Here is a 20,853-nt window from a genome sequence, read left to right as displayed (position 1 = left end):
AAAAATAGATGAAGATGGAGATATTGGTTTTCCTGAAGGAATGAGCATTTTCATTTTGTAAATCATCTTCTTATAAGGTTCAAAAGGAAAAAACAAAAAGAAGAAAAAGACAAAGCACAAAAAACTAGCCCAGGTCCTCATACAAGGTGAGTAAAATGAGACGTCGCACAGGTGACAAAGGCTCAGATGAGGGAAAACAAACCAAAAGCTTTTCTTCAATGAGTAGGAGGATCCACTATGCCTTCTCCAGAAAAGGTTCAAATCTAAAGACAATGCCTTCTCTGTCCTCTTCTCAATCCTCCTTTCCCACGTCCCATTCCTGGATGGGACACCCCAGTGGCATGTTTTCCCAGAGGGTCCTTGGATTCACGCTGCCATATGACCTGCTGACACCATGCTTCAGTACCAAGTTGACTCTTTGCTCTTGTCCTGATGCTGAAGACCTAAAATGATGAAAATGGAAAATAATGAAGAATGAATAAGTATACACATAGCATTCATGAATGGTCGTGACCTGCCACACACTGAATACAGAAAGTTAAACCCGGGCAACACGAGATAGGACTTAAAGAGGACCTATCCTCTAAGAAGGACAGGGACCACACTACGTGAGAAGAACTCTGTACTGGAATAATGCTGTTTATACCATGGACATTGCTGTTTCTTTCTTATTCTCCTGGATTAGGAGTAAATGACAAATTCAATAAAATTAAAAATTGTGCCTTAACTTTAAAGAGGAGATGATAATGGAAGAGAAGAGAGACATAACCAACTTGAGAAACATCTGAACAACGCTTCAATTAAAACCAATGCAATTAGACTTGTGGACTAGTAAGTTCAGTTGTAAAATTTCTTTTATTCAGAGCAGCATCATTAAAGTCATAGAGAATGGTTAAATATGAATAAAACATAGTGTTTAGTATTGTTGCTATGGACTGGTAGGTCATAGTACATAGTACTCTATTCTAGTTAATCATTTACTTCTTTGAACATCTTTTCTCATAATGAACTTAAAGTGACTCAGGAGTATCTAAGGAACAATGCAAGCAATTGGGTTAAATAAGTTTAAAGAAGATACCTGAACACATCTGAACTCCAACTGGTAGGTAAAATAGAAAGCTTATTAAAGAGGAAGTATCGAAAATATGAACTCGACTTGGGTCTACTACAGTCATTTAACCAATTACTGATACAGGCAATTAGGGCAGTTGCTGCCCAAACCCTACCTGGAGATAAGTTTCATTTTGTGTGTATTTTTTGTTTTGTTTTATTTTTGAGGTATAACTGAGAAACATGCATATTTGATGTGCATGTATTAAAATATTTTGATGTACATATATATTGAAATCATTGTTGCAATCAATCAGATTTCTTGTCTATTGTCTCTTTTAGTTACCTTTATTTTTCTATTTGAGGCATATAATTTGATAGAATTGGCCCTCTGAATAAACTCTTAAGCCATTCAGAATCAAAAAAAAAGTGAAATGAGGCCTTCAAAATGTGGGCAGAAAGACAATTGTTATGTTGGTGCCAGGATCTCAAACTATTCTTTTGACCCTTTGTTTAACAGTGTTATCTGTCTGGGATGAATATTAGACATAAAAACAAAAAATTTCCCAGGAGAGTTTAGTATTTTGATTGTTACTATAATAGCATTTTTTGTTCCTCTACCCATAAATATATTTTTTTACTAAAGATGTTGTAAGCACAGTCACTGGATACAGATATTAAGACAAAATTCAAAGACAGCAACATAACAAGACAGAATAAACAAAGAACGTAAGAAGCAGGTCAGATTGTAGGATCTATAGGGGGTCAAAGACACCACAAGAAAACCCACAAGTCAGCTAATCTGGACTCATAGAAGCTCACAGAGACTGAGCTGATAATCAGGGAGCGTACACAGGTCTGACCTAGGCACTCTACATCTGTGTTAGGCTTGTGTAGCTTGGTCTTCCTGTGGGGCTCCTAACTCTGACTGTTTCGGCTGCTTCCGGAATCCATTTCCTCTTCCTGGGTAGCCTCCTCTGTCTTAATTTGAGAATATGTGCATCGTCTTACTGCAACTTGATATGCCATATTTGGTTGATATCTCTGGAAGGTCTGCTTTTTTCTGAAGGAAAATGGAGGAGTTGTGGATCTGGAGGCAAGGGGATGTGTGGAGACTGGGAGAAGTGGAGGGACGTGAAACTAAGCCAGTGTAAAAAAATTAGAGAGGAGGGAGAGAGAGAGAATATAAATAAATAAGATCTTAACTGGAGGCGTAGTCTGCACAGCACAAAGCAGGAGAGTATTGACTAAAGGCCTGCGTGTCAAAAGAATGCTCTAGCTATTATTCTCTAAGAATCATTGAATGCTTGGTATAGAACCTTTACTCCAGTTTCAAAGAGGAGGAGGATAAAAGAAAAGGAAAAGGAGACAGAAAAGGAAGAGAAATAAAAGGATCAGAGATGTATCAGGACACTCAAGTTTGCCTTATTTATTTTCAAATATTTTCGTGGGTTGAATAATTTGCAACCTGACAGTCTCTGTGGAGCAACTCTTATAATCTAAGCCACCTTTACTGACAATCTGCTGACTACATAAATATTTTTTGTTATTAATACTTCTCATCTTCTAGATTATGCAGCATTTCCAGAGCTGAAGACGACATCAATCTATAGAATGTCAACACTGCAAGTTATGAATACTGCTGCAATCATCGAGTGGTTTGGACTTTTTTTAAAAAAATAAATAAAGGCAATCCCTAGTTTGATGTGCAAAGATATATGACTCCCTTGGATCATGTAAATGTTTGCTGTAGGCACGTATGGAATTACTTAAAATGGATCCCAAGTTTTCAACCAGAAAAGCAGAAATCATTCTCTCATTCTAAATGCACCTCTTCAGTGTGTGGTTCTATGGCTCTGTGTCACTCCAGAGGACAGTTTAACAAAGTCAAGCCGCCTGGCAACTCACATGTAACCTCAAGGTATTAAATAACTATTGGATGCTGGTTGCTTAGCTTCTTCTCAGTGGAAAGACATAAATCATATCTTTGATTTAATTTCCAGTCATCATTTTTTATAAATTTGAAAATAAATGTAACTAATTAAAAAAAAAGAACAAGGACAATAGATCCTGCTAATATGTTGCCTCATAAAATCAAGGCTGCCACACTTCTAGCAGAGAAAATTGCTGAGAGTGGTGCAGGATACTTATGAGTCATCCACTTAGATTTTGCCTAACAAAATGAAAGAAGACAAAATTGATCAGCATGGTCTGTATATCCATGGCAATTTTTTAAAAATTCCTTGGAACAAGAGACTACCCTGTGCCCCAAACATTGCTCTTATTTGGACTCCTTTGCTCCTCTAATGCCAATCAAATCTGTATAAAATGAAGGCCTAACACCCTCTGCCATTTCGACTGGCTGACAGAAATCACCAGATTTGCTTCTTTATGTCAGTAATTCCACTTTGGTCTTATTCTCTAGTCCATAGATATTTTAGTATATGCCAAGCTTTACATTTACGGAAAGTGCTGGGAACTTTACAGGGACATTCACATAATCTTCTAACCAGGCTCTAAATAATATGGATTACTCAAGAAGAGGGTGGAAATTAGGGGAAGTGATGGCAGAGGCAGGTTTATAACCAGGAGTTCTGATAGCAGAGACAGTAGTTCTAATGATAGCGTATATACGTACATTTTATGTGACTTGTGTCGTTTGAAAGATAGGACAGGAATACACTAGCCACTCTTTACTAACCCCCACATAAACAGGATCTCACAAACTTTGTTCACAAAAATGCAAATCAATTTCTATATTCCCTTTTCATCTCTTTAAATATATATAATATATATGTATATTTTTATATTTTTTCTGAGCTGATATCAAGACTAACAAGATGATTCACTTGATAACTTTTTAACAAGTACATTAACTTGAATTTTATTTCTGAAATACAGTAAGTTATTTCTAAGATATAATAAAGACTGACAATGCTTTAGACCATTGCGTTAGTGTAATATAATTGTTCTAGACCCATCCACTTTCCTAACGTGAACGCTTTTAAAATGAAGAACATTCAAGTTAAGGCTTTTACTATATTTTATTTTCTATCTTTATTATTTGCTTCCTGTTTGCTGTAAATCAGAAGTAGGCCAGGAAAGAAAGCTATTACAGTATGATCTTCAGAGTTTCAATGGGAGATGGACTTAGAATAGAGTTTTAAAGAAACTACAGGTTCTGAGACACACTTCTTCACTTCAGTTCCAACAGCAACACCACCTGATCACCACAGAAGAGAAGAAACAATATCCATACCCAAGCAAACAAACTTGAAATAATTCGGAATGTGAGAAAAATCTGGTCACATAAGAGGATCACAGTTTGCTTTCATTTCAAAAATCTGTGAGGCTGGCACTCAGTCTGTTCAGGATGTTAAAACAAATGCTGCCAACTGGGTAGATGATTAACAGCACAAATTCCTCCAGTGCCATCGGAGAAGTTCAGATCGAAGATAAAGACAACAGAAGATTTGGTGATGGATGAAAGCTTGCTTTCTGGTTTGTAGCGGTTCCTTTCACTGTTTACTAAAACAGAAAGGGGGGTGTGTGTGTGTGTGTGTGTGTGTGTGTGTGTGTGTGTGTGTGTGTGTGTGTGTTTTCTAAAGCCTTTTAGAAGAGAATAAGTTTCCGTTTCCGAGGACTCAGTCCCTCCCTGTCACTTATCCATCCTCCAAAGGCCTCACTAAAACCAACACCTTAAGACTTAGAATTTCAGCATAAACTTTCAGGAGGACACCAACATCCAGACCACAATACTAACAGAATCTTACAAAGATGTTACTAGGAGCAACTTACCCTCTCCTGGGCAAAATCATGCTCTAAATTTCAAAAAGCAACAATTTCAAAGTTTGGTATTGGGCTAAGGTTATGGATATAAGAATCAGCATAGCAGCAACATGTATGTAAGCATGAAAATCTAGTCTTTCCCCTCCCTAACTTCCTTCAACCCCAAGTCATTTTGTGAAAACATTCTGAAGCTCCCAAAAACTCCCATGAAAGACGGAGGGGTTGACTTAGAGGGGATTCTGTTGAATCTACTGTAGCTCCTGTACCCTGCAGTGGGAAAGACGGCATGGGCAGCTCGAGATGGGGATCTTGGAGGGATCGCAGTGAGATGGTAAGGTTGCTCGAGATGGGGATCTTGGAGGGATCGCAGTGAGATGGTAAGGTTACTCGAGATGGGTATCTTGAGGGATCGCAGTGAGATGGTAAGGTTGCTCGAGATGGGTATCTTGGAGGGATCGCAGTGAGATGGTAAGGTTGCTGCCAAGTTTAAGAGACAGTGGTGCATAGATGTAGGAGAGGAAGATTTGAATGCAGGGGCAGAATAAGAATGATATGACACGAATGAATGGCACCAAAAGGCCGAATGCAACCTACTAATTATATGTTTGCATAACTTTATAGAGCTAAGCGTTAAGTGCTGTGGAAAGGACAAAGGAATAACTTAAAAATAAATTTTGGCTATAAGTGGGATTTCTATTTTAATGTGCTATGAAAGTATCACTAGATTAGCTAAAGATTAGCTAGACTTTTCTGAATGGAGAATAGAAGTGGGCACAAAATTTTACCCCTAACTGAGCAGCTACTGGCAATCGACAGTTGACTGGGGAGAGTATCTTCCTTTAACTGGGTATCTCCTGATAGGTCTGAGCATAAGACAATACACATTAGAGTATGAAGGGATTAATAGAACTTGATAGGATTTTTAAAAATGAGAACACAATGTTGGATGAGTCCTAAGTGGGATGGGGATCCTGAAGATGGAGGAAGGAAATACGATGTATAAAAGCATCAGATATCTAAAAGAACAGCAAGACTAAGGAACCATTATTCTACTGTTAGGGAGAAGTCATAAGTAATAGACTGAAGTGAATTTGTATGCTGCTGCAGAGCTAGCTTATGGGAACACTCTGATTACCAAACATAATCCACTATATGAACAGGTTCCATTTCTGAGGGAGCATGATGCTTTGAAAATGACATTGACACACCTCTATTTTTTTTTTATTCCTAGAGATAGAAGAGGTAACTGTACATTGAGCGAGACATACTGGTGAAAGGAAAGAAATGAGATATAAAACCTGAGTGTGGGTAAAACATATTTTGATCTTAATAGAAAGAAAGTACTTGATAAGTATAAAGTGCTCATTTCACAAATATTAAAAGTTTGCATGCAAGTCATTTACCTAGGAACACTTGCTATTAGATTAACAAACTGGCAACTTATTCTTGTATTTAAAAATACTCTGTCCTGCTACAATAAATGCAAATAGTACTTGTTCTCAACTTAAATACATACAGCATTCTGTTGTGGCAAGTAGACAATTTTCCCCCACATGACAGAATGACAGATGACCATAGAAATGTTCATGAGACAGTCATATGCATTTCTATGCCTTCATAAAATTAACACTGCAAATGATAATACAATTGCATCTGTTTGCTGGAGGCTTGCAAAATCAGGTTAAATACAAGTTGGGACTTTCTAACGATGATCCATGTGACCACAGACCCATACTATTAACCTAGAGGAGGAACGAAGAAGAGAAGCAATAGGTACCCATTTGGGCAACAGTAATGTAATGAATATCAAAGTAGATCATGTGTAATCACCATACTTCTTTTTATAACTTCTAAAGTTTTTCCTCTCAAAACAATTTCTAAAATTATTATCAATACTGTTTGGAAAATAAAAGCTCTAAGGAATATTTTTCCCACATTTAAAGTATATTTTAGCCCTGTGAGCAATCACCACTGTTTATACTGCAGGGCAGGCAGAACAGCAGTATCTTTGGAAACTGCATACATATCTTTATTCTTTTGGGAGACCTCATAGCAATCATTCTACAGCATAACAATACTCAACAGATGTACATAATGTGCCTACATACAGACATACACATACATATGCACATATATATGCATAAACATACATACTAGCTTGTTTTGGAAACATTTATTATTATTGAAGGCATATATATAGTCAGTTATGGTTACATAGATAACTATGATGCTAAAATGCACTCAAGATGACTGTGACACTCATGTTTTTAAAATAAAAAATCAAGTATTGATAAATGGGACTTTATGAAACTGAAAAGCTTCTGTAAGGCAAAGGATACAGTCTATAGACAAACTGGCAACCTACAGATCAGGAAAAAAATCTTCATTAACCCCACATCCGATAAGGGCTAATATCCAAAATGTATAAAGAACTCAAGAAGCTAACCACTAAAAAACCAAACAACCCAAACAAAAAATGGGGTATAGAGCTGAACAGAGAATTCACAGCAGAGAAATTTCAAATGTCCAAGAAACATTTAAAGAAATGTTCAAAGTCTGTAGTGATCAGGAAAATGCATATGAAAACAACCCTGAGATTTCACCTTACACCAATCAGAATGTCTAAGATCAAAAACTCTGGTAACAGCAGATGCTGGCAAGGATGTGGAGAAAGAGGAACACTCCTCCATTGTTGGTGGGATTGCAGACTGGTACAACCACTCTGGAAATCAGTCTGGAGGTTCCTCAGAAAGTTGGAAATAGCTCTACCTGAAGACCCAGCTATACCTCTCTTGGGCATCCAAAGGATGCCCCACCATACCACAGCAGCACACGCTCCTCTATGTTCATAGCAGCTCTATCCGTCACAGCGGAAGCTGGAAACAGCCCAGATGTCCCGCATGGAAGAGCAAATACAGAAAGTGTGGCTCATTTACACGATGGAATATTACTCAGCTATGAAGAATGAGAACATCATGAGTTTTACAGGCAAATGGATGGAACTAGAAAATATCATCCTGAGTGTCCAAAAGGACATGCATGGTATGTACTCACTAATAAGTGTATATTAACCAAAAAGAACAGAATACCAAGGATACAATCCACAGTACTCAAGAAGGTTAACAAGCAGAAGGGCCCAAGTGGGGATGCTTCAATCCCACTTGGGAGGGAGAAGATAATCGTCACAGAGGCAGAGGGAAGGAGGGACCTGGGTGGGAGGGGGAAGGGGAGCATGACCATGTATGGGAGACAGGAGAGAAGGCCTGAGGACTAGCAGAATGAATGAAAATATGTAACCTCAGAGGGTGGGAGGTGGGGGTACTATCTAGAATGTACCAGAGACCTGGTAGTTGAGAGAATTTCAGGACTCAAAGGGAGGGAACCGCAGATGAAATGCCCTATAGTGGTAAGAGGGAACTCATAGAGTCCACCGCCAGTAGAAAGACAAGACATCAAGTAGAGGGATGGAATTACCATCCCACAGTAAAAAATTCTGACCCAGAATTGTTCCAGTCTAAAAGAACCACAGGAACAAAAATGGAGAAGAGCCTGAGGTAAAGGAGCTGGGGGTTGGAGGGAATGGGACACTATTACTGATTCTATGGTGTGCTTAAAGACAGGAGCCTAGCATGGCTAGCCTTTGAGAAGCCATCAAGCAGCTGAATGAGACACAGATACTTACACCCAATCACTGGTGTGAAGTAGGGGACCCGGGTGGTTGATTATGGAAAGGCTGGAAGAAGCTGAGGAGGAGGGTGACCCCATAGGAAGACCAGCAGTCTCAACTAACCTGGACCCCCGAGATCTCTCAGAGGCTGAGCCACTAACCAGGCCGCATACAGGAGCTGGTCTGTGGCTGCTGACATACACACAGTAGAGGACTGTCTGATCTGGCCTCTGTCAGAGAAGTCCCTAACCCTCTAGAGACTTGAAGCCCCGGGAGTGGGGAGTCCTGGTTGCGGTGGGGGCCATCCTCTTGGAGACCATAAGGGAAGGATTGGGATGAGGGACTGTGGGAGGGTAGAAAGACTGGACTGTAAAAAAAAGTAATACATTTTTTTAAATGAAAAAATTAAAATAAAACTAAATATTTATAATGGTCATGATAGACTTATCTAAGTTTCATTTGCATTATTTCACTATTAATGAATGTGGGCACCATGTGTTATGACTTTCTCTTTATTTTATCTTTGATCAATTTTGTGCTTTACCATTGATCAAATTCAAGGATTAAAGTTTTCCTTGATTTCTCTGAACCTTTCATGCATTTGATATGTGTGTTTTTTTACATGTTATAAGTATTTTGGACAACTTGATGATTCGACTTCATACTTAACACATAAGTGATTAACCATGTTTTAAATATGCATTCTTCTAAATTTGTTCCTTATGATATTTCAATAACAGTCAATATCTTGTGACTACAACTCGTGCACACTAATAATGGATGAGGCCTTGCTCAGAAAGTAAAGGACTTAGCAGCAAAACAAGACTTTTCTACTTAAGGAGACAGGGTCTGGAGGCACATTGAGAATCTCCTTCAAATCTCCACTGAAACAGTGCTGTCAGAAACAATAAGGTGAAAACCGCCTGAACTTGTCAGCATGTCTTTAAGTTCAGATTCAAAGGAAGAGTAGAAATATAAAACCCACCAAACCTGAATTTGTTTTAGACCCTAACTTACTGTGTTAAGGTAAGAAGCGCAACACCTGCACACCTGAGGCAAACACTGTGGGTGACAGGCTGTTTACTGCCAGGTGTCTACTATTGAGACAGGAGCCACAGTAGTCAATCTACCCTTGTAAAGCCTTCCTCCCTCGGAAACCACAAACTGCTGTGCAGGGCCCTCTGGCCTTTGCCTTTAGCAATTTCTCCAGTGTCCAGCTGGACAGATAACCGTCACATGCTTACAGCCTCTCACACGTGAGACCATCAGTAATATAACTCAACTTGTGACAGATACGAATTACATATCCCAGTGACTGGTAGTTTTCTTTTTAGCTCATATATTAAGTTCTAAGCTTGAACATCGATGGCATTGATCATTAATCACCTCGTAGGTGATAAGATCTTGGGATCATGCTACGGAATGTAAGACACTACTTACCAATCCAGCAAACTCATTTCAAAAGCAGATATAAAGACGTCTTAAGCATAGGGATAAACATTAACAAAAGAATGAAGAATGAAATGAAATATTCTTCTGTATTCTCTACAAACTACAGACTTTTCTCCCAGAACGGAGAAAAGCAAGACCAAAGGGAGCAAAAAAAGTTTGGATTACTTATTATAACTAAAACCACACGTTATGATGCTCTCAAGAGATTCTAACTATCCAGACATCTGCTGGCTAGCACATGCACATGTACCCAAATATGCATCTTTAAAGAGATTTCTAGGTTTTACCATGACAGCTTTACGATTCAGAAAATAGATAATCCAACCACAAGAAGAGCTAGTCTAGCAACTTTGCTTGAGGCCCCCACTGCCCCAAAAGAGAAAGTTTGGTATAAATATAAATTATTAAAAAACTCCAAATTTTAAAAATAACTTTGGAAGTCCTGAAATACAAGCATACTTTAATATGAATTCGAGGTAAGTCATCAATCAATCTCTCTATTGAAGCAAAATATATTAGAAGAGACTCGACAATGAGATGAACTACATGTGTGTCAATTCCTGTAGTGACATCAGTGGGATTTTCCACCTTCTTTGGACCTGGATGAAAATTTGCTCTCTGACATGTTGCAAAGAGTATATCCAATCTCAGCAAACAGAAACAGGGCTTCAGTGACACTGAAGACGCTAGAGCCACTCCTTAGAGCACAAGCCAAGCCAGCAGGAAGAGCTTAGAACACATGCTGTGCTTTCAAAGGATGAACTGAAATCTCCCATATATCAGGTTGATTCCACAAGAAAGAAATGACACATTTTGTCTCTCCTCGGTATTTTGCAAGATTTTCTTTTTGGCATGTCATCTTTTCACCAGAGAATCCAAAACATATTGGCCGCAGACAACTGTTTGTGAAACTTTATACTGTTGATAAATAGCTGAAAGGGAATAAAGATAGCTGTAAATTCCTCAGGCCACAGAGAATGCCTTTCCATAATGTTTGTAGCCTACTTGAAAGCCGATGCAAAATTGGCCGAGAATGGATTGGGAAACGGACTTCTCCACTGGAGCCATCCGTGTGTGAGCTCTGAGCCACAGCAGAGCGAGCGACGGTGAAAAATTATTTGCTGATACACAAGACCCTGACTCATGACACATACACTTCAGTTAGTGCATTGTTCTCCAATGGAATCCATGCAAGGATTAGCTGGTTTGCTTGGTTGCTTGGTTGGTTGGTTGGTTTTGGTTTTAACCTACACAATTTCTGTCACCAAAAGCACAGATGATTCTTTGGGGGAAATCATAACATGATCTGAAAACTTCCCAAACTCCCAGCCACAGTCAGTGGAACACAAGACTTTACAAAACATTTGAAGTTTTTAAATGTACAAATTGAAACACTAATTTCCTGCTTGCCTGTCTGAATATCACATTGTACTGTTAGGCATAATTATTTAAACAAGCAGTGGTTTTTCATAAAAAAAAAAGAAAGAAATTAAAATAAAGGTGAAAAGATGGTGGTGAATAATTTTGTCTGTAGTTTTGAGAAAATGTTTTCATGCAATCCTAAAGATTTTAGAACTCAGTTGAAAGAAAATTCATGTTAAGATGGACAGTGGATCAGCAAACACAAAGCTAACACTTTCAAGAGCGCAGTGCTAACTCTGCAGTGCTCTTGAGCCGAACTCGCAGCTGCACTTTCTTGCTACATATGCGGTGTGTCGAGTTCCATGTACAGGCTGTCGTCACTGTACATGAGTACATAGCAATGTGAACAGTGTGTTCATTTCTTCACATCGGACCTGTAGAGTATCTTAGAAAGAGAAAGCTGTGTCTTAAACATTTCCTAAGCTGCCTCTGCTCCTAACCCCTCAAATGCTTGTTTCTTTTCCCTTTCTTTGTCCCACCATTTTTAATTGTTGACTAACCACTCCAAAACAATAAATAAATGAATAAAATCAGTAATTTCCAAATACTGCTCTTAGGAAAATTGGCTAACAAAAATCACAGCTAATTTTCTGGAATAGAAATAGATTAAGTTGTGATAGAGGTATTCTAAGCTTGCATCAGTGTCTCAAGATGCTTCACACATTTAGTGTGAGTTTTTCAGCTTGATATGTCCCATCTTTATTACAGGTCATGGCAGAGTTCACTTCATATCACAATCGCCATCTGGAAAAACAGGCATATTCCCTGAGTCATTGACTTCCGTAGTTGGGTCAGGTCAGAAAAATGAAGAAGTGAGAGGTTACAGGCAAGACTAACAGCCCAATGCAATGAAGTGGTAAGAGGAATCTTGGAATTGATTTTATAGTCTGTTCCGTTTAAACTCTACTCTACACTCATATCTTACATCTCTTTGGATGTTTAAAATGATCCTCATGTGTTAAGTGCACCTTTTATAGGCCCCAAGTGACGAGGGAAGATGCTTACTAATAAAATCAATCTTTTTTCTTTCTTCTTACTTCCTTTATTTTTAGGTAAAATTTGTTACAGGATCAGGTTTAAATTCTTTGATTCACCCACATATACGTGTAAGTATATGTGTGTATATGTACATATACATATACATATACATATACATAAACATGTGTGTGTTTACGTATATATATACATAACTTTTGTCCTTTTCTTTTACATCCATATATGTGTGTGTGTGTATAAACTATTTTTCTAAACATATTTTTAATCACTAAATTCATAATAGACTTCATTACTTGTACCTTCCAAGCAGAACATTACTACATTACTTATGAGACTGGTTTTCTTTTGTTTTATTAAATTTATAGACTTTTATGAACCAAACCAAGACACTTATAAGTCATAGTCAACTTTTGTTTTTGAAGGACATATACATCATTTTGTGCATATGTTTTATTCAGGCACAGTGCATCAAACATAATTTACTAAAAGATCCCACTTGATGGCAGTACTCGAATATGTCTTTTACTTACTTATTTTAAACATTATCCAAAAATATTTTTCTTAGTATTTTGTGTGCTTTCATTTTATCTATGCATGGTGGAGTACTGAGGGTAAAGATGCTGAGACACAGGTAAAGTACTTTAATACTAATTTTCTTTCCAGGATAGCTTTTTAAAAGACTACAACTCTTTAATTTTCTACCAGCTATACATTTGAAGAACAAAACTTTCCTTTAATCAAGTTGGCTTTTGCCAAGCTTCAAACTTACAAATGCATGATTACTCATTATATGCAAATCGGTTTTCTCTAAAGATCACAGTTCTCCCTAAAGATTCCCAAACACACGTGATGAAAGAGGAAACAGTCTGAAGTGAATTCTGCAATTGGAACATGTGACTTTGTGAGATCCTTCTGGAGAGGGAGCTCCAGGAAAAAGTCTGAGTAAGTTAAGTGAAGTTCAATAAGGGCTTAACAAAATTCCGGCATGGGTTTGTGAAGCCTACAGGGTTCTGAAATGCATTTGTTCTCTCTGGTTCACCATCCTATGTGTTTTCATGCAGACTTCATTATTTGGCTTAATTTAGCATGCATGCTAATATTTCACAGACATAGAAGATGGTTCCTATTGCCCTTCTGGTCATGAAACTGTAACAGTGGACTTGTGCCTAACTCAACTAACACCACTCAAGAGGGTGTAAATATCCTTCAACATATCTTTGATGATTTCTCCCACTTCAGTATAAAGTAAGATTACCAAAAGGAAGAAAATAGCTTTCTAGAAATGTGATTGATCGGTTGTTGACCAATTTCCTTACTCTTATTAAATAATAATACATTTCATAGCAACAAAGAGGCCAGACCCAGCATCCACTGTGCTGTATCTGAAAGCTTTCTGCCTATTGTAATTAGAAAATCTACATGCATTTTTGCAACATGTTAGCTACCTTAGTTGAAATAACACCAACAATGTAAGTATCCAGTACTATAAATATTAGTGAGAGGTATTAAAGCCACTGGAAAAAATCATGTAGTTCAGGTTGATTTCTATATCAAAATTTGGTTCACTAGTCCTCTATGCTGTGAAAAAAACTTAGAAATACTTCTTCTTTTTTGATAAAACAGAAGACAATCTCATAATTTCCTACTGATCATTTGTAAAAATTACCATAACTGTTAACAAAAGTGTCAGTGTGTTCCTAAACATTCAGAATCCAGATGGCTAACACGTTTCCTAGGAAGACGTGAAGTGGGGTGAAGGTTTTAAATGAAATCTAAATTATTTGTTGCTTTGGTGTTCTCTTATTCTAGGGTGAAATTACCCCAGTGTCTTTGTGTTTTAATTGAGTTATAAGGCTGACTCTTGTGGTTCCTTGACAATTCCTCTCCAAACTTGCAACATTCCTCCTTTCTTATAAGGCCTTGAATTAAAACACTGCAGTGTCAACAAATATTCAAGGGTCTTGGATGAATAATGCTTGGTTTTCTTTAGCCACTATTATAAATGAGAGTGTTTTTAAGTTATTAGATATAAGTTACAGCTAATTTACAATTAGATTATAGTTATTAATATTTTGATGTGGTTAGGAGAAATTAGTAGGTCATTTCAGAGACATCTATCCAATCTTTGTAGCCTATGTTTCCAGTAGATGACTACCAATTGCCAATAAGTAAACACAGGTTTCAGGATGTAATCTACAGATGCAAAATTTACAGAATGGCCTGGAGTCAGAAAACTGCAACCTGATTCCCCCATTTCTTCAAGAGACAGAAGTTTCTTCATTTGTTCTTATAAACTGTTTTCATCCTTGATTTCTATTCTGTATTTTTTTGTTTACGATAATGAATATTTTTATTGGATAATTTTTTATTTACATTTCAAATGTAATCCTCTTTCCTGGTTTCCAGTCCATAAACCTCCTAACTCATACCCCCTCTCCCTTCTTCTATGAGGGTGTTCTCCCACCCATCCACCCACCCATTCCCGTCTCCCTACCCTGACATTCCCCTACATTGGGAGTCCAGCCTTGGCAGGACCAAGGGCTTTTCCTCCCATTGGTGTACAACAAGGCCATCCTCTGCTACATATGCAGCTGAAGCCACGAGTCTGTCCATGTGTACTTTTTGTTGGTGGTTTAGTCCCTGGGAGCTCTGGTTGGTTGATATTGTTGTTCTTATGGGGTTGCAAACCCCCTCAATTCCTTCAATCTTTTCAGGGAGATCAAATTAGATCATTACACTTGGGCAAGTTGCCTTTACCCAAATGACCTATCACTGAGCTCAAGAAAGTTTCTTTAGAAATAATTCAGTTGGAGTTGGGGATTTAGCTCAGTGGTAGAGTGCTTTCCTAGCAAGCAAAAGGTCCTGGGTTCGGTCCTCAGCTCAAAAAAAAAAAAAAAAAAAAAAAAGAAAGAAAAGAAAAGAAAAAAAGAAAGAAATAATTCAGTTAATGGAGGCAGATAAATAGCTTTTTGTGTTTATGGAAACTTCACAGCCTTCATTTCACAAGTAATCTGTGTGTCCACCATTTAGAATGATTTTGTTTCTCTACTTGGCAACAACTTAATATCTTAGGATACACAATTTTGATTTGAAATCTGAAGGTATCTTGGTTAGTGAGAGATGAAGCAAATTTTAGCATCATTATTGTTTGGAGAAGGCTCATCTAAAGATTCTTTTACTGAATCCAAATGTTTAATAGTAGCTTATATAAATTTATGACTGTCTTTAGATGTATTTCTTAAGAAGTCAGAATAACATTAACATGTTTTCATTACTTTTCATACATATCAGATTTTATGAGCATATGATATAGTACAGAATGTTGTTCTTTTTTTATTTTCCTTTGAATTTTAATTTTGAGTCACCTGTTCTCTCTCTCTCTCTCTCTCTCTCTCTCTCTCTCTCTCTCTCTCTCTCTCTCTCTCGGCATTTGACATTCATCATAGTAAAAAACAAAATCATAACAAACTTGTAGCAGAAATAACATGATGTCTTGTAAGAGAAATAAATCTGGGAATCTTGAGAAAAGCACACAAAGAAGCCAGGAACAGCTTGTGTTTATAGAGAAGATACATCACAAAGCAAAACTTCTTTTCCTTCTGGTGAGTTCAAATGTAGTGAACTATGAGAAAGCTACAAATGAAGTTAGCGTTATGTTTCAGTAAAAAAAATAAAAATAAAAGCCTTATTAGCAAAGCTTTACTTGAAGAAAAACTTAAGACTGTGAAGATTATAGATAAATTATGAATAAAAGGTGTAAGTTAGAATGTCAGGATTCCATACATGAATATGAGAATCATTATGATCAGAGAAAGGTGAGCAGATTAGAAATACTTAGTATGATCCTATGTATGTCTGAAAACAATGCACACTGTGTGTCTGATACAACAATGCACACAGTTGCAATCACTTAGAGCATTAATATGTATGTGTGACAGGACAGATGCAAACATGACCTAGTCCTTGTGCACAGAAACCCAGTTCAGTACTCAGTGTGCTTGACCTTCATCTCCTTTCCTCTCATGATTAACACAGTCCGTATTATCCTCAGCCTATCCACTCTTCTTCCCCTTTACTCCTTGACAATTATTCATGCAAACTGAACATTTTTAACATTTCTTATGGGGAAAGAGTTAAGGAAAGTGAATTTTTCAAAGCCTAGTCTGAGAAAAGTATGCTTAAAACTCAGCATGGTCCTCAAAGAGCATAATGTAAGTATCTCCTCCTACATAAAACTTAACACGTGCCTTTACTGAAGAACGGACAAAAGTTTTCAAAATGTCGAAAGGGTGATCTCTAAGAGAGTTATACAATACTCTATGTCACAAACCTCATTTGACCATAGATCATGTTTTCAGTCAAACCCACATTTTGAAAGTACAGTTCTCACAGGACTTGCAAAACCTATTTCTTAAACTGCCAATACAAAGGGGAACAGCCAATGTTAGATTCCTAACAATCTTTGGAATCTTCATAAGGAGGGCAGATCTAGGTGACTTGTGATTGTATCAGCATGTATATATGTAAAACCTGTTCAACAGAGAGAAGAGTAGGGCAAGAGGAAGCCAAGTGTAACAGCAGAACAAACTTTAAGGACACATGAATGTGCACCATTCTATCAAGGCAAACTTTAAATGATGTGCACGAATGACTGTCCTCGAGGGAGTTCATCCCTTCAGAGAATATGGGAATTCATTTCATTCTTAGAGAAGAATTATACCTATCAACATCAGAACTCTATTATGATATGTGATCATTAATTTAAATCCTAAATGTACTTTAAAACCAAATTATTACAAATACTGTAAATTAATTTTAAGCCCCACATGGACAGAAGCACATAAAAATTTTAAGTGAGATAGTCTCAACATCAGAAAATAAATTATCAAGAAAATTAAAAATATAGTCACACCAACATTTGTACATGACAGCTTACAGACAGTAATAGCTATCCTATAAAATTTAATTTATTTAACAATATTAATTTATCATTTAATCATATTGAATCAAAACAAATCTAATATGTACCAACTAATGAAAATGCAACTAAAAAATGATTGTTTTCATGCAATGAAATAAAATCCACTCAAATAAAAACAAAACAAAAAACCAAGTTCTGTGCACATATAATGTGGATGATGCTTGACACCACCATGTTAAGTGAAAGAAGACACATGTAGGATTCTAATTTGCTTCAGTAAAGAGAAAAGGTAACTTTTTAGAGTCTTCTAGTAAATATGTAGTTACCAGAAACGGAGAGTAGGAGTAAGTAGGGGTGAACTTTAATAAGTAAACAGCTTCTTGTGGAAGTGATAGAATGCTCTGGAACTAGACATTAAGGATTTATTACACAAGATGGTGAATAACTAAGAATGAATGAATCATATTTATTAAAATGGAGCATATGCTTTTCTGAATTATAACTAAGCAATAACTTTTAAAGTTAAAAACCGTTTGGTTTTGGATAAATAGAAATGAGAGTACCTTCCTGGGTTTGCAACTTTGTGATTGCTTTACTGAACGGACTTGTTTCATAGTTTATAGAGCAGGAAGGTGAAAGCATCTTAGTCAATGTCCATATTGTTTTGTTTTATGGACCCAGCTGAGTTAGAAAGGTGGGCGCTCTGACTCCAAACTCAGACTATCCACTAACATACAGAAGACCCTTGAAGAAGCTGGATGTATCCAAGTTTCCAAAAAGTTCTGAGGGAAGGCATCCTCATTTAGGTTTTCTCTATGGTTGTTTTAATGTTACCAAAGGAGAGCCAAGAAGCGGTGAGAGGGTAGAAGAACCAGAAAACTATAAAATGTTCCTATCTTTTCCTAAACAGAAAAACTATATCAAACCTTCAATTATACCGTGTACAATATTTTGACCTTTGTCACATATCAAGTTCAATCTTCCTCCTTAGAGTCCCTTAGTTTCTTTAAATTGTTCAAAATAAAATTGCAGCCATAATTATCATTTCACTTGAGATAAATGAAATGCTTATGTCCTTCCCAGATTAATATAGTGAAATCCAAATCCCCAAAAAATAGCGTTCAGAGATGAGTCATTACACCTAGAGAAACGGTCACTTGTGAGTGGCTTGGGCTCCTCACAAAAGCAACTACAAGGCTAACTTGGCCTTCAACCATGTAACATTACACCAAAATATAACCAGTTATGAACAACAAAACAGGCTTTCCTGTGACTTGATCTTGGTCTCAGCAGTCTCAGAATTGTGAGAACCATTCCTTACTGTTTAGAAACCACCTTGTCTGTGATTTTTTGTGACAGCAATCCCAAGTCTCTTCCCTTATAGGTAAAGCTACTATATATTGTTTTAACAAAATATTCTGGAAATAATTGAATTCGTTTACTTCTCATCTAATGACAGATGAAAATGACCTACATTTTTCCAGCTCAGATACCTGGATTTGGGGAAATGTTCTGACCCTTCCACTTGACACAAGTCACTCCTTGCTTTGGAATTTTACATGGAAACATCTGTTATTACAATCAACTTGAACTACAGAAGGGTAGGTACTGCCCTCTTATTGGTCCCACAAAGTGAATGTTGTACCACTCAACCCCTTTCCGTTAGTGATTAAAGCATCCATTTTCCTATTGTTACCTCAAGACGCTCTCAGAAACTGTTCTCTCCGGGAATTACCTTCAAATGAGCAAAGACACCTTATCCAGTGTCATGTCCATTTTCCCAGAGACAAGCCACAACCCAGAACTTGTAAATGTTGAAATATGAAAGCTAACCCCTTGGCTTGAGGATCTTTCTCACACCAAAAATATGATCCCCTAGAACATTATCCCAAAACTGCCCCAAAGGCTGTTCCTGTAAAAATTGATGCTTGCCATGCTCTTCTAGTTGGGGTTTAAATGTGGCATTTGATATTATGTCTGAATTTTGGACTAGAAACTGACCACTAAGATGCACTGTCTTCTACTCTCTCATCACTTGCCCATTCAAACGGTGCTAGCTCTTCCTTTACAGCCTTGTGCAGAACAAAGACACCATGCTGTGCCTTTAGTCATTCTTGTCAGAGGCACCCATAGCAAGCATCAATCCCTTTTATAGTCATGGCACTCTGAAATGTGATGGAAATGTCTATGGGAAGATTCTCTGGAGTTCAAAATTTCCCTGCTAGTTCAAGATAAAAGTTCATTGTGGAGATTAGTCTAACCTGAGTCTTCCAAATGTTGTGCCAATAATTTATCTTAATCTGTGTGGGTGCTTTGTTTTTCCAGTTGGGTGCAAACATAGACTAGTCGTGAATCATAATTATCATCTAATTACTAAGCTTACACCGTGTAGCCTTTTGTACATCCAGTGGGAAAACTTCCATTCCGCACTATTATCATTAACCACTTGCTTGCTAGCACCACTGTTACTCTGACTGCATGGAGAACTATAGAGTGTCTAGCTTAGCATTCTCTTAGAGCAAGTACAAAGATAAGTTTGAGAAATTTGAAATACTACAAAGGGGTTAGAAAAACTCATCATATATTATACATTAATATAAAAATTATGTATAATCTACAGACATACTAATATGTTGATATACATATATAATGGGAAGACAAAATTACTAATTGGGTATAGTAAATGTTCAATAAATGTTCAAGTGTGGATTAATAAGCCTAAGGAGATCCTCTCAGGACATTTCAGCAAACCAAAGCCTTCTGTCTACTTCCAAAGCTAAGAGCATGGCTTTTCATCTTTATGAAACTAATTTGATTTGGAGTTCTGAAAAAATTTACGTGATCCAGACTCATTCCCAATTTTGCGAGTATAGACAATGAGCAAAAGTTAACAGAAAGAGGGAGGAATCATGCCCATTTTCCTCTTCGTATTGACAGAACATCTAGAAAGAGAAATCATTGCTTGCCTCTTAGGAGCGTGGTTACTCTGACTCCACAGAGGCCACACATGTGGAAAACAGCAACCTTCCAACAGACACATCTCAAGGCGGCAGCTACTGTCCTGAGACCCCCACAATACCTATGCCCTTGACACTGAAAAACTTTGGATTAATTTTTCTGTTAATACATGACAAATGAAAAAGGCTAGCCCATGATGCTAAGGCCTATAGCATACTCTAGACTAAACCAGAAGCTAAAATGGGTTGAGGACAACAATGTCACCTGAAGCACCAACACCATGATCTTCTAGAACAGCAAACTACAGAGACATGTGTTCTATAATATATATTATATAGATATATATGGTAGGTTATATATTGTTCTTTTATATATAACATATATATAATATATGTATATACTCATTACTACTTCTAAGTACTTTACAGTACTGATTGATGTCCTCTGTTACTTAAACTAGTGAATGTAGGAAGAGGAAAGAAGGAGAAAGAAAACAGAGACAGGACAAAGAAAAAAGAGAAGAAAAGAAAAATAAAGTCTACTCTTAAAATATGGTCCCTATTTATTTTTCAAAAATCTGGACTGTAGACCACATTCC

The 20,853-nt window shown here is 37.2% G+C and overlaps 1 protein-coding gene across 3 annotated transcripts in view; it reads right to left on the bottom strand.

The window, feature by feature from the left end:
- Positions 1-324: 324 nt before the first annotated feature.
- Positions 325-20,853, bottom strand: part of Vgll3 (vestigial like family member 3) — a 44,210-nt gene continuing 23,681 nt past the window's right edge. For all 3 annotated transcript variants that reach the window (XM_032899409.1, XM_032899410.1, XM_032899411.1), the window contains exon 4: positions 325-443. In XM_032899409.1, coding sequence (XP_032755300.1) covers positions 400-443 — 44 coding nt within the window. In that variant the 3' untranslated portion in view covers positions 325-399. The remainder of the gene's footprint in view (positions 444-20,853) is intronic.

This window comes from Rattus rattus, chromosome 4, assembly GCF_011064425.1.
Source record: "Rattus rattus isolate New Zealand chromosome 4, Rrattus_CSIRO_v1, whole genome shotgun sequence".
Taxonomy (NCBI): Eukaryota; Metazoa; Chordata; class Mammalia; order Rodentia; family Muridae; genus Rattus; species Rattus rattus.
The sequence above is the reverse complement of the archived record's forward strand: the minus strand, read 5'-3'. Positions and strand labels throughout refer to the sequence as shown.